The 15,104-nt window shown below is 44.5% G+C and overlaps 1 protein-coding gene across 3 annotated transcripts in view; it reads right to left on the bottom strand.

Annotated features, from left to right (window-relative positions):
- The window catches only part of ogfod3 (2-oxoglutarate and iron-dependent oxygenase domain containing 3), a 123,008-nt gene that overhangs the window by 70,004 nt on the left and 37,900 nt on the right, over positions 1-15,104 (bottom strand). For 2 of the 3 annotated variants that reach the window (NM_001011105.1, XM_012971704.3), the window contains 1 exon segment: positions 1,414-2,195. The exons of the other annotated variant lie outside the window; for it this stretch is intronic. In NM_001011105.1, the coding sequence (NP_001011105.1) occupies positions 2,059-2,195 (137 nt within the window). In that variant the 3' untranslated portion in view covers positions 1,414-2,058. 3 annotated transcript variants of the gene reach the window in all.

Here is a 15,104-nt window from a genome sequence, read left to right as displayed (position 1 = left end):
TCCCTAACACAATCCATTCTCTCCCACCTGCCACTCACTGCCTTCACCCCACAATCCCCTGTACATTTCTCCGACTCTTCTTGCTTTTCCACCCTCTTCTGGGTTTCTTCTTCTTCTTCACCATTCTCTGCAACCTTGTGTCTCAACCCTTTCTCCTTGTAGAGTGTAAGCTCTTTTGGGCAGGGCTCTCTTCCCCTCCTGTATCGGTTACTGATTGCTTTATATGTTACTCCTTGTAGAGTGTAAGCTCTTTTGGGCAGGGCTCTCTTCCCCTCTTGTATCGGTTACTGATTGCTTTATATGTTACTCCTTGTAGATTGTAAGCTCTTTTGGGCAGGGCTCCCTTCCCCTCTTGTATCGGTTACTGATTGCTTTATATGTTACTCCTTGTAGAGTGTAAGCTCTTTTGGGCAGGGCTCTCTTCCCCTCTTGTATCGGTTACTGATTGCTTTATATGTTACTCCTTGTAGAGTGTAAGCTCTTTTGGGCAGGGCTCTCTTCCCCTCTTGCATCGGTTATTGGTTGCTTTATATGTTACTCCTTGTAGATTGTAAGCTCTTTTGGGCAGGGCTCTCTTCCCCTCTTGTATCGGTTACTGATTGCTTTATATGTTACTCCTTGTAGATTGTAAGCTCTTTTGGGCAGGGCTCTCTTCCCCTCTTGTATCGGTTATTGGTTGCTTTATATGTTACTGTATGTCCAATGTATGGAACCCACTTATTGTACAGCGCTGCGGGGTATGTTGGCGCTTTATAAATAAATGTTAATAATAATAATCCATTGCTCTCTCTTCTTGTCTGCTGTATCCCTCCATTATGTGTCGGCCTCTCCGTATAACATGAATAAGGTAATGCTGTTACTGACCGCATATAGCCTATGATCAAAGAGCATGAAACAAGCCTGGCCATGAGATATTTCTCTAAGATATGAAATGAACTTTTATTTTATCTACTCACCTCATAGAAACCTCCCAACATACACACAGGCACAGAGAAGCTATTGCAGTAGTTCATGACTAATAGGGGCCATGAACAGAGCAAGGGTGGAAAAGTGAGTCTCAGACAGGTTGGAACCCATCATTATTATGTCTCCCGTCCCAAATGTAATGGCTCTGGGCTGACGCTTGTCCCTTCCCGTACCCAAAGCTTCCATGCTACCGATGTGCACACAGAACATTTTCAAAAGCCAAATCTCTTTAGACTGTTCCCCCTACCCTACAGACATACTGGAATTTCCCATTGGAGCTGGCACATATGGATCCATTTCCCAGCATTATCTGCATCCTTTACCAACAAAAAGAGGTAAATAAGATAACGACGCTCATTTTGTAGAACATTATCATTTCTCATGGTAGAATTCTCAGAAAACATTTGCAAGGCATTAAGTACAGTAAATAATGCAACTAGAAACATATTTGTGGTAGAAAAGAATTTATTCCAATCAGAATGTATTACCCTCCTTAAAAGTCTTTGATCCCAATTTGGTCCCATTGCAGAAAGACTCGCCCTCAGAACGCTGGGATGCACCCGTGTAGCCGAGTTACAAACACAAATTAAATCAAGTTACCAAGGATTCTAATACCCCAATCAATGCTCAGGGTTTTAATATGGCCGCCATGCTCGGATTTTCTTTTTCACAGTATTTTCATTTTGGAAACATCTCATTGCAAAGTAATAAAAGGGATGCACATAACTGGATTTTTTTTGTAGAACCAAACCCATTTTGTTCAATTTGATCACAGGATTATTGTGGCGTGGAAAAGGTATGCCACGCAGATATACAAACTCATGAAACCTGATTTAGCCGATGAAAGAATATTATACATCTAGGGGAAAACAAAATGTAAAAACTAATGATGCAGATATGGAAAGTAGAAAAGGGAGGGGGGAAGGAGAATGCCCCCCTCTTGGAGTGGTTGAGTCTACTTGGCTGACCCTGTTGAGCACCATATGTCTAATCAGTAATTGGTTACTGATTATAGGTTGAGCCCAACTGATCCGCGGTCCAACATCACTGTCAGGGGGGTTAAGGAATAAGATAGGAGTGGAGTGAAATGTGTCATGTCCAGGTCGGGTCCCCAATGGCGTGCTCAGGATTGCACGTGAAAGAGATAGTTATAGCGTATCGCGTTCCCCAACTCACTTTCTCCACCCGGTGAAGATTCTCCGATCCGGAAGTGAAGAATGAAAGGCGACCTACGAGGGAAAGGAGAGAATTGAGACAAGGCTGGGACTTTGTATGATCTGTTCGGGGCCTTGTATAATGCTCAGGGTAGTGTCAATTGTTCAATTTGCCCCTTGAGTGTTTCCCATGGAGTCCAGGGAGTTGACTAATGCACAGTTTGTATATGTGGGTGGAGCAAATAATATTCTGGATACTGGAGCTTGAAAAATAACACATTGTGCTGTGGCCAGTAGCTTCCATATTGCCATGGTCTAGTCTGTCCAAGTATACAGAAAACAAGATCAGTTATTATCAAACATGCATCACTTTGGGCAATCTATAGTACAGCTATACAGCCAGACAGAAATTCTAATGGCTCATTCTGACACCGACAATGCAATGAGATGACCCTAGTCCTACCATCTTCCACAGTCTCACTAGAGATAATTCTAAAGGTTTAACTCAAAATCAGGATCTTTCGGATAACCACGATATCTTGAGATACACCGTGGGCTTCCTGTCATGATGGGACAAAGGCAAAATGGATACAACTAGCAATATTGGACACATTTTCCTCCACAATTTAACTGTTCCTGCATTATTAAATAATTGGTTAGGAACAAGCTATGCCAAAACATGAGCACCACAAGGGGCACCTATTACAAACTCTCTATAGACATGTAGGTGGGTATGGACATTTACTCACCCCTTATACAGCACAAAAAAAGTGTGCATGGTTGGGGGGTGCATCTCTTTTATATACAAATGCATCCTTATAAGGGTACACGGAGTGACTACATGTCTTGTTGAGTCTTTTGTCATATTGTGGTGGCATGCTGGTCTCTGGTGGCTAGAGAGCCAAAACACCCTACACATTGGATTTATGAACACTGCCTTCTTTTCTGTTGATGTGACCATTGCCATTGGCTTCTTGAACTTAAGAACATTCTAAATGTCTACAGCATGACATTGTCCTGTTATAATAATAACTGCATGACCAAAGTCTTGTTGGGTTCAGGTTGTTCAAGTCTTGTGAATGTTATAATGCCCTTATTCAGTTTCTTCCACCACTGAATGTTCTAATGCTCCGACTGGCTTCTGATGTATGCAGCTTTTTCAATGTTCTGTACAATAACATAGTGGCCCAAGCCTGTGAATGTTCTAATAATCTGACTGGCAAGACGTTGTCAAGCCTCGTAAAGGTTCTAAAGCCATGATTAGTTATAGGTCATTCTAGCCCTATGAATGTTCTAATGCTCTGACAAGCTTCAGGTATAACCGGCCTTGCCAATGATTTGACAGACTGGTCAAGCTCCTTTAGAGTCAAGAACAGGGGTCCCCATCCTTTCTTCCTCGTGAGTCACAGTCAAATGTAAAAAGACTTGGAGAGCAACACAAGCACCATAAAAGTTCATGGAGGAGCCAAATAAGGGCTGTGATTGGCTATTAGGCAGCCTCTATGCACCCTACCAATAACTACCTGGTTTGGGGGAACTGAGAGCAACATCCAAGGGGTTGGTGAGCAACATATTGCCCCCGAGACGTTGGTTGGGGATCACTGGTCAAGAATCTAGTCATGCCTTGTGAATATTCTAAAGCTCTTCTTGCTTATAGGTCGGCATAGCCATGTGATAGTTGTGATTGGCTACAAGTCGTTATAGCCCTGTGAATGTTTTTTTCTTTGACTTGTTACCAGCTTGGTTTAGGCCAGTGAACATTCCTTCTCTGATTGGCCCTGCCTGTTTGCACGTTGGTATAGCCTTGTCAGTACTGCAATGTTCCCACTGACTACCGATTGGTTAAAACGCAGGCACAATTACATTTCCCAAAATGAATGATCTGTGTGGTTTCCAAAGCTACAAACGACACGGGTCATGTGGGCAAAAGGCACAAATGATCCTTATCTGCATAAATGTTTAATTACACATATGAGCGCAGGTTACTATTCCTTTTAACTCCGTATTGTAAGAATTCTTGCTTGGCTTTCCCGAGGAATAACCGCCACAAAGCCTATTTCCGCCTTGTTGAATTATCCAAACCCCTAACTTGGCCGGCGTGACGTCCCTTTCCTGCTTGTTGGCGCAACACAACAGCGAAGCCATTCCAGGCTATAAAGGCAAATGGCTGATTCAATGTTTTTGCAGCTTGGCACAGAAAATCAAACACAAATTGGAAACAAACAATTACAGAAAGAGGAGAAAGAGGCAGCAGCCACAACAAAGCGTAATCGGGAAATAATTAATCCAATTTGGCGGCGCTTCTGTGCCGGCGTGACGCCGACTTCTCCCCGTCCCATCTGCTGTTAACCCTTGTATTCCCCAGGTAGACTCCTCATTGTAGGTGCCAGGACGCCGCTTTTGGCTCGAGGGGAGGACACTCTAGCGCTAATCGCTGCCAACGAACGATTTTGGATACAGAAGCGCCTTCCCTTGCACTTTTCCTTTGGTACCTGTCCAATCTTTCTCACTTGCTCAGCTCCATAAGTCGAAGACAATAGATAGAGAATTATCTGCTCATTAACACACGAATATATAATAAAGTCCATGTAATAATGACGGCTGGAGATAAAATGCATTTGCAAGTCGTAGTGAAGCATGTTGGCACGGTTCTATAGTGTAGAGTTGTTATGTAGTGTAACTACAAATCACTGGGTAAGGAAGGGGATTACTTTGGACTCCACAGTATACATCAGGGCCGGTCTCTTTGTCCTACTGGCTGTGGCACAAGCAGTAATTCTGGGTGCTCTGAGCGCCATTATTTTCCATAAAAACCCAATAGGACTGTTCTGCCCCCAAAAAGGGGTAATTATATCTTAGTTGGGATCAAGTACAGGTACTGTTTTATTATTACAGAGAAAAGGGAATCATTTAACCATGAAATAAACCCAATAGGGCTGTTCTGCCCCCAATAAGGGGTAATTATATCTTAGTTGGGATCAAGTACAGGTACTGTTTTATTATTACAGAGAAAAGGGAATCATTTAACCATGAAATAAACCCAATAGGGCTGTTCTGCCCCCAATAAGGGTAATTATATCTTAGTTGGGATCAAGTACAGGTACTGTTTTATTATTACAGAGAAAAGGGAATCATTTAACCATGAAATAAACCCAATAGGGCTGTTCTGCCCCAATAAGGGGTAATTATATCTTAGTTGGGATCAAGTACAGATACTGTTTTATTATTACAGAGAAAAGGGAATCATTTAATCATTACATAAACCCAATATTTATTGTAGTAATTATATCTTAGTTGGGATTCTGAACTTTCTGGATAATGGGTTTCCAGATAACAGATCCCATACCTGTAGAAGTCTTTCATGTAAAGGTAGAGACATCACTCCCTACAGACCTGTAACAACTGGGGACACGGCTAAGCCCGCTGTTTGTGTATTACAGCATAATCCTCTATTTCGGAAGCAGAATGTAGAAGTGACTGGTTACCAAATCACTCGATGCCTTTCCGACAGCAGCCTGTAGCAGATGGATTTCAAGCAGGTATTTATGGTACCAAAATAATAACTGCCTCCCCCTAGAGCCGTTTGGATCGGGTTTAACCGGCACATTGGCGCTTTTATCTCCCGACTCTAAAGGCAAACCAAGCCTATCATTTTCATGCTCACAAACAGCAGGTGCCCACTCTCCATTTTCCTCCATTATTTTTTTTCTTTGTAACCGGCTGCAGATAAAAGGGGGGGGGGGAAAGCCTTTTAGAAAATAAACAGTTTTGTTGAAAAAAAAAAAAACTCATTATAGGAGTTTAGCAATTTTCAAAAAGAAATGCCTCAATTAGATTCAGTAAATGCCTGGAGTAATGTGCGGCTGCAGTGCATGCTGGGATCACATTGGGGCTCCGTCTGATCACTTTCACTTGGCCGCTTATGCCTAAAGTGTTCATCTGTCGGGGCACAGAGATGCACTCATTACATGGCACCTTTATGGCCCCGTCACAGAGAAATTCCTCCTGTGGGGCAGAACCCAGCCGGGGGTTATTGCTTATAATCACTACCGTGAAACATTTAGCCCCGAGTCAGAAAAACAGGGCGGCAATCGGGTTCAGCCAACGGCAGCGGCAACATATGCAAAGTGCCATACGGCAGGAATCCGACTGTTACACCACTGTGTCATTAATACAATGCTCTGCCAATAAATGGCAACATACATTGAAACTGGCGGAAGGGAACACAGGCATCAGCACAAGCGGGGTATATATACTGTAAGGGCAGTCCGGCTATGGGAGTTCATCATTGGAGGAAGGGAACACAGGCATCAGCACAAGCAGGGTGTCTTTACTGTAAGGGCAGTCCGGCTATGGGAGTTCATCATTGGAGGAAGGGAACACAGGCATCAGCACAAGCAGGGTGTCTTTACTGCAAGGGCAGTCCTGCTATGGGAGTTCATCATTGGAGGAAGGGAACACAGGCATCAGCACAAGCAAGGGTGCCATTACTGTAAGGGCAGTCTGGCTATGGGAGTTCATCATTGGAGGAAGGGAATGCAGGCATCAGCACAAGCAGGGTGCCATTACTGTAAGGGCAGTCCGGCTATGGATGTTACCCGGGGGGGGGGGGGGGGTTACAGCTGCTGGAATGGAAGAGGAAAGCTCAGTTGGTGGAAGGAAACGTTGGGCAGAATTGCGTGTGATTGGCTCCCCAGGCAGCGGGAAAGCACGGGAGCCGGCAGCACGTCACTCGCTGGCACTCAGCATGAATAATGCAAGCGGATTGGCTGCACTCCGGGGGGCACTGCTGGGCAAGTGGCTCTTGACTATAAATAATCAGCGCGTTGGTGCGGCTTCCTGCGCGGCACAATATCCCTTCCCTTCTGATCAACTGCCAGCTCGGCATGAAGCCCCTTAAGTGGGGGCAGTGGAAGGTTCCTGCCCGAGGGGCTCTCTCCTACAGAGCTTGTGCTTTTGTCTTCAAAGGGGGAGCAACCAGCAACTGCCCCCCCCCACCCCCTTGCCCTGAGAGTGGGGGTAGGAGAGAGGATTCTGGGTAAATGAGGAACAGTTACATCTCCATGATTCTGCCCATGCTGTATTGGGCTGCCCACTCCAGAACCCCAACCCTATTACACACTATCATTCGCCCTCGCTCCAACCAATGACCCCTCTCTCAGTATTTCCCATAACTCCACTATGTCTTCTGTCATTAATGCTGATCTCATTATTCCAAATCCGTAATCTGGAGATTAACTCTTTAACCGCTGCTTCCCCTCTCCTGTAGGCGCCATCGCTCCTCTGTAATCTCCAACCCTTCTCCAGAAACAAAAGTTCCCCTTTACTTCTTAAAGGGATACTGACATGGGAAAACATTTTTGTTACAAACCCATCAGTTAATAGAGCTTCCCCAGCAGAATCCTGCATTGTAATCTGTTTTTCCCATGGGGCCAGACATATTCTTCATTTCCCAGGGTGCCACAGCCATGTGACCTGTGCTCTGATAAACTTCAGTAACACTTTACTGCTGCGCTGCAAGTTGGAGTGATATCCCCCCCCCCTCACCCCCAGCAGCCGATCAGCAGAACAATGGGAAGGGAGCAAGATAGCAGCTCCCAGTAGGTATCAGAGTAGAACTCAATAGTAAGAAATCCAAGTCCGGCTTGGGACTCCTCCAGTTACATTGGAGTAGGAGAAACAATAGGTTAGCTGAAAGCAGTTCTAATGTGTAGCGCTGGCTGAAAGCTCAGACTCAGTCACACTTTACTGCTGCACTGCAAGTTGGAGTGATATCCCCCCCCCTCACCCCCAGCAGCCGATCAGAAGAACAATGGGAAGGGGGCAAGATAGCAGCTCCCAGTAGGTATCAGAATAGCACTCAATAGTAAGAAATCCAAGTCCGGCTTGGGACTCCTCCAGTTACATGGGAGTAGGAGAAACAATAGGTTAGCTGAAAGCTCCTTCTGAAAGCTCAGACTCAGGCACACTTTACTGCTGCGCTGCAAGTTGGAGTGCATAATATCCAAGGTAACTGTGATGTTGAGGTGTACAGTTAGTTTGGTAGAGGTGTGGTACATAGTTTATATTGGTAAGTGTATATCTAGGTCTGTTTATATAGGAGATACATTTGCACTGGGGATCATTAGGAGGGGTCTTTTCTAACCCAAACTAACTATGTAACTATTATACCGGTACCAAGTAAGAAACTGTGTATAGACATCTCTTACATCTCTAACACAGAAATCTCTACACATCTGGAAGCACAGACAAAAGCACTTCGGATATGGCTTCCCTAAGGCCTGTGGGAGCTCTTTATGGGATTGAAGCAAATACACTTAAGGGCAAACAAAAGCAAAGTATTGCATTATGGAACAGTCGTAGTGTTGGTGGGAAGTACAAACAGAGAGGAGGCACCTGTGTGTGTATTGTGGGCCAACAATGGGGAAAGCATTATTATCTCCCAGGTACGGGATCACTCAGGAACATTACTGTGCCCAAATGAAAGGCTCCGATACAATACAGGGATCCAGGACGAGTAGTTGATCAAAGAAAATCATTGTTTCCCTTGAAATGATTGAGGAATGAGAGCGACGGCGGAGGGGTCGGGAGTTCTATAGCCGGAGACAAGATACGTGCCGGAGGGCAGTGACAAAGGGACGCTGTATCCGAGGGCTGGCACGGGGCTGACAGATGGCACTAACGGCCCGAGCCAATAATACAATTCGGTTACAGGAGCCCCACGCAGGCACATAATAGCTCCGTTACGGTTTTAACTGCCAAATTGAGTCAAATCTTTGTATGGTTAAAAAAAAAAAAGAATCATTGTTGCCCACCGTGCCTAAGGGTGGCTGTACGTAGCAAGTAGGGATGCAAGAAACCCAAAACATGAATGTAAAATTCACCATCTAAAAAGCTTGCAAGTTTCTATAGAAGCCAACGGGAGTTGCCATAGGCAAAGTCTAGCCGGATTCTCAAACTTGAATTGTTTGAGTTTTTCGAACTCGTAAACTCGAGACGTTCAAGTTTTATTATTAAAGGGGATTTTTATTTTTAATAAACAAGCGATCTTATCCGCAGGCTCCGCCCCACGTGGCCTTGCCCTTAGCGTTTCACCAAGTCCCTGCACAGCAGCTACATTACCCCGGGGGGGGGGGCAGTAGTACAGGTATAGGACCCATTATCCAGAATACTCGGGAGCCAGTGTATTCCGGATAAGGGGTCTTTCTGTAATTTGGATCTCCATACCTTAAGTCTATTAACAAATCAATAAAACATTAATTAAACCCAATAGGATTGTTCTGCCCCCAATAAGGGGTAATTATATCTTAGTTGGGATCAAGTACAGGTACTGTTTTATTATTACAGAGAAAAGGGAATCATTTAACCATTAAATAAACCCAATAGGGCTGTTCTGCCCCAATAAGGGGTAATTATATCTTAGTTGGGATCAAGTACAGGTACTGTTTTATTATTACAGAGAAAAGGGAATCATTTAACCATTAAATAAACCCAATAGGGCTGTTCTGCCCCAATAAGGATTATTATATCTTAGTTGGGATCAAGTACAGGTACTGTTTTATTATTACAGAGAAAAGGGAATCATTTAACCATTAAATAAACCCAATAGGGCTGTTCTGCCCCCAATAAGGGGTAATTATATCTTAGTTGGGATCAAGTACAGGTACTGTTTTATTATTACAGAGAAAAGGGAATCATTTAACCATTAAATAAACCCAATAGGACTGTTCTGCCCCAATAAGGGGTAATTATATCTTAGTTGGGATCAAGTACAGGTACTGTTTTATTATTACAGAGAAAAGGGAATCATTTAACCATTAAATAAACCCAATAGGGCTGTTCTGCCCCAATAAGGGGTAATTATATCTTAGTTGGGATCAAATACAGGTACTGTTTTATTATTACAGAGAAAAGGGAATCATTTAACCATTAAATAAACCCAATAGGGCTGTTCTGCCCCCAATAAGGGGTAATTATATCTTAGTTGGGATCAAGTACAGGTACTGTTTTATTATTACAGAGAAAAAGGAAATCAATTTTAAAATTCAGAATTATGGGAGATGGGCTTTCCGTAATTCTGAGCTTTCTGGATAACGGGTTTCTGGATAAGGGATGCCATACCTGTAGTAATATAACTGTATCTCTGTGCTGCAGAAGCCGCCGTAGCTGCACATTATACGCATCGCTAGAGAGATTAGCCTGGCTAAGGGAACGCTGCTAGAATCAAGCAGTGGGTAACAATTTATCTCGGCGCATATAAATCCCTATTTTGCCTTCTTTCTCGCACCCAAGAGGAGTGAAGATGTCGCAGTAAAACATCCGGTAAGATTCTAGTTGACAGAGAGCCCCACGAAAGCTTACTCCCAGCAGATACATATTAGATGTTTGTCCTAATCCCTGTGAATAGAGATTTTCTGGATCATACATACTAATGGAAATAGATTGAGCAGTGCTGTGTTTTAGCAGCTCCTTTATATTCAAGGTTTGCTCCGGGACAGTTTATGGGGGGCCACTAGGTGCGGGGGGCAACCTTTAGCTCCTTTCCCTGCAGTAACTTGTGAATAAAACATTTCCCACAAAGGGCTGAATCCTGATTTAATCAACTGCACAAGCTCTACAGCTCATCATATAAAGGGCCACACTGCTCTACTAGCAGCACTGCAGCGCTACTGGCTTATATATAAGGAACCGGGATATTCTTTCAACTAAACTACATTTTGCAATAAAGGTGAAATAATCCTAATATCCTTATCATTTACAGTAGGGGGTACATTATCCCTTATAATACATGAGTGATACTCAGAGTTCCCTGTATAACTCAGCCTGCAGCCTTGTACCTTTATATGGGGGGCACAGAACCCCTCAGTGACTGCTAATATCCTTATCATTTACAGTAGGGGGCACATTATCCCTTATAATACATGAGTGATACTCAGAGTTCCCTGTATAACTCAGCCTGCAGCCTTGTGCCTTTATATGGTCACAGAACCCCTCAGTGACTGCTAATATCCTTATCATTTACAGTAGGGGGTACATTACCCCTTATAATACATGAGTGATACTCAGAGTTCCCTGTATAACTCAGCCTGCAGCCTTGTGCCTTTATATGGGCACAGAACCCCTCAGTGACTGCTAATATCCTTATCATTTACAGTAGGGGGTACATTATCCCTTATAATACATGAGTGATACTCAGAGTTCCCTGTATAACTCAGCCTGCAGCCTTGTGCCTTTATATGGTCACAGAACCCCTCAGTGACTGCTAATATCCTTATCATTTACAGTAGGGGGTACATTACCCCTTATAATACATGAGTGATACTCAGAGTTCCCTGTATAACTCAGCCTGCAGCCTTGTGCCTTTATATGGGGCACAGAACCCCTCAGTGACTGCTAATATCCTTATCATTTACAGTAGGGGGTACATTATCCCTTATAATACATGAGTGATACTCAGAGTTCCCTGTATAACTCAGCCTGCAGCCTTGTGCCTTTATATGGGGTCACAGAACCCCTCAGTGACTGCTAATATCCTTATCATTTACAGTAGGGGGTACATTACCCCTTATAATACATGAGTGATACTCAGAGTTCCCTGTATAACTCAGCCTGCAGCCTTGTGCCTTTATATGGGCACAGAACCCCTCAGTGACTGCTAATATCCTTATCATTTACAGTAGTGACCAGTGGGTTAATAGAATATAAGCGAGTGGCCTTCCCAATGGAACATGCTGCTCACCAGTACATCTGTTGGTACAGAGCCGCTCTCCCCAATCTGCCTGCCAGGAACCCAGTGCTGAGCACAATCTCTCAGAGTTCCATCAGGGACAGTGCATTTCCCAATGTACCAGGAGGTATCGGATCATTTACATTCCAATGATCTCTTGGGCTGCCAGCCTAGCAATGCCCGCAGGTCTGTGCTGTGCCAGCGACACAAGGAAGCACCAGAATATAACTTTAATACAGAAACATTTTTTTAAATTACCAATTTTGTGGGTTTATGTCCTCTCTACGGGGTAGCAAAACAGGCTGGAGGGGGGGCTGTTGGTTTTACTGCCCCCTGACATTACAGAGGTGGATAAATCCAGACAAGTGGAGCTGGAACTATTATGCAGAATGAATTGACTCGTAGGGGGCAGAGGGAAGAGTGGCATTCAGAGAATGAGGCTCATAGAGAAGCCACCGATATTAATCAATGTGCGGAGAGAACTGCTGAGCAAGGGAAGCCCAGGGATCTCAAAGGACAGCTGAAGAGCACTGGGAAAGTCCTGGAAGGTGACAGTGGAAAGTGGATATATATCCGGCAAAACCAAGGACACGGGGTGTAACACTAAATCATGTTAGCCTGCAATACAATCAAACACATGGCAAAGCCATAGGAACGGTCTGAAGAATGAACTTGGAGAAGGGGGGCCTCTGAGTTGAAGGAACTGTGGGTTGTTCTGATGGCAGCTGTAGCCCCTCGCCCAGTCACAGGCCCAACCCAAACAGCAACACCCCTTTAGAGTTCCGCAAAGTGAATTTCCGCCCATAAAATCAGCGACACTGTCGGTTATTTTGATTAAAAATGGGACTAAGCATGAAGCTGCAGGAGAACCCAGAAGGACATTGTGCCAAAGTACTAGAGCCTCTTGAGCCTCATGTTGGGTTATGGCACACTACAGGAGACTTTTACTTTGGACCAATGGGATGTTTGTGTTCTCTCTCAGAGACGGGTTTCATGTCTCCATGTTCTTGGCTCCATGGGAGATTCCTAAGCTTATGGTTGGCATTCTGAGCGAACGTTTAGAAGGCCAAGGAGAGTGACACTGTGTGGGTTCACTAGGCACTGGGTGCCTTGTGATCTTAAAGGGATACTGACATGATTTTTATGGGTACTTTTTATTTCTAAATGACACTGTTACACAGCAAATAATTCCCTCTGCCATTTAACCTTTTATCCTTGAACCAACAAATGTATTTGTAGCTGTAATATTGGTGTGTAGGCGCCATCTCAGTGCCTTGTGCCTGAGTCTGAGCTTTCAGCCAGCGCTACACATTAGAACTGCTTTCAGCTAACCTATTGTTTCTCCTACTCCCATGTAACTGGAGGAGTCCCAAGCCAGACTTGGATTTCTTACTATTGAGTGCTATTCTGATACCTACTGGGAGCTGCTATCTTGCTCCCTTCCCATTGTTCTGCTGATCGGCTGCTGGGGGGGAGGGGGGGATATCACTCCAACTTGCAGCGCAGCAGTAAAGTGTGCCTGAGTCTGAGCTTTCAGAAGGAGCCAGCGCTACACATTAGAACTGCTTTCAGCTAACCTATTGTTTCTCCTACTCCCATGTAACTGGAGGAGTCCCAAGCCGGACTTGGATTTCTTACTGAGTGCTATTCTGATACCTACTAGGAGCTGCTATCTTGCTCCCTTCCCATTGTTCTGCTGATCGGCTGCTGGGGGGGAGGGGATATCACTCCAACTTGCAGCGCAGCAGTAAAGTGTGCCTGAGTCTGAGCTTTCAGCCAGCGCTACACATTAGAACTGCTTTCAGCTAACCTATTGTTTCTCCTACTCCCATGTAACTGGAGGAGTCCCAAGCCGGACTTGGATTTCTTACTATTGAGTGCTATTCTGATACCTACTGGGAGCTGCTATCTTGCTCCCTTCCCATTGTTCTGCTGATCGGCTGCTGGGGGGGAGGGGATATCACTCCAACTTGCAGCGCAGCAGTAAAGTGTGCCTGAGTCTGAGCTTTCAGAAGGAGCCAGCACTACACATTAGAACTGCTGTACAGCTAATTACTCCCCGTGCCTTTGTCTCATTTATATTAATTATACACTACACCAAATGTAATTATTTCAACTCCTCTCCACACAAAGCCTACGGCACTAAACTACCTGTTCATTTTTGCCCAAGGGCTGGATTAAATGGAGGTTTGCATTTACGGCCTCCTGCAGCTTGGAAGCGGGTCTGTAATTATCATTGGTCGCAAATACATGTTCCGTGTATTCCGTGTGTCAGATACAGGGGAACATCACACATTGTGTAGAATATTAATCTATATTGCCTAGCACAGAATGTAATGCTGAACAATTTAGACCGTAGAATGCTGCAGCCACGGGCAGCTATTTATATATCTGTGAATCCGGCCCCAGTATAGGTGTGAATGTCACCTCACTAAAGAGCAAAGGGAGATTCTGTAAACTGTCACCAATTAAATTTCTGGCCCTGCTTTACTGCTTATAACAGCTTTACCGTAATGTGTTTCACAAGTGCATTTCATAGAAGTATCCTCACCCCTACCCTGAAATATATAGGTCAGATTTCTACTAAAAGCAAAAGTGAGTGAGGGGGATCAGATAGGATCTGTGCCAGTGTGACAGAATGCTCTGTTATACAGATAGCTAGAATCTCAGCCATAAAGCGGGGCAGGACTGCTGCTTACAATGGGGGGATCAGATAGGATCTGTGCCAGTGTGACAGAATGCTCTGTTATACAGATAGCTAGAATCTCAGCCATAAAGCAGGGCAGGACTGCTGCTTACAATGGGGGGGATCAGATAGGATCTGTGCCACTGTGACAGAATGCTCTGTTATACAGATAGCTAGAATCTCAGCCATAAAGCAGGGCAGGACTGCTGCTTACAATGGGGGGGGGATCAGATAGGATCTGTGCCACTGTGACAGAATGCTCTGTTATACAGATAGCTAGAATCTCAGCCATAAAGCAGGGCAGGACTGCTGCTTACAATGGGGGGATCAGATAGGATCTGTGCCACTGTGACAGAATGCTCTGTTATACAGATAGCTAGAATCTCAGCCATAAAGCAGGGCAGGACTGCTGCTTACAATGGGGGGATCAGATAGGATCTGTGCCACTGTGACAGAATGCTCTGTTATACAGATAGCTAGAATCTCAGCCATAAAGCAGGGCAGGACTGCTGCTTACAATGGGGGGATCAGATAGGATCTGTGCCACTGTGACAGAATGCTCTGTTATACA

This window comes from Xenopus tropicalis, chromosome 10 (assembly GCF_000004195.4).
Source record: "Xenopus tropicalis strain Nigerian chromosome 10, UCB_Xtro_10.0, whole genome shotgun sequence".
NCBI classification, from domain to species: Eukaryota; Metazoa; Chordata; class Amphibia; order Anura; family Pipidae; genus Xenopus; species Xenopus tropicalis.
The sequence above is the reverse complement of the archived record's forward strand: the minus strand, read 5'-3'. Positions and strand labels throughout refer to the sequence as shown.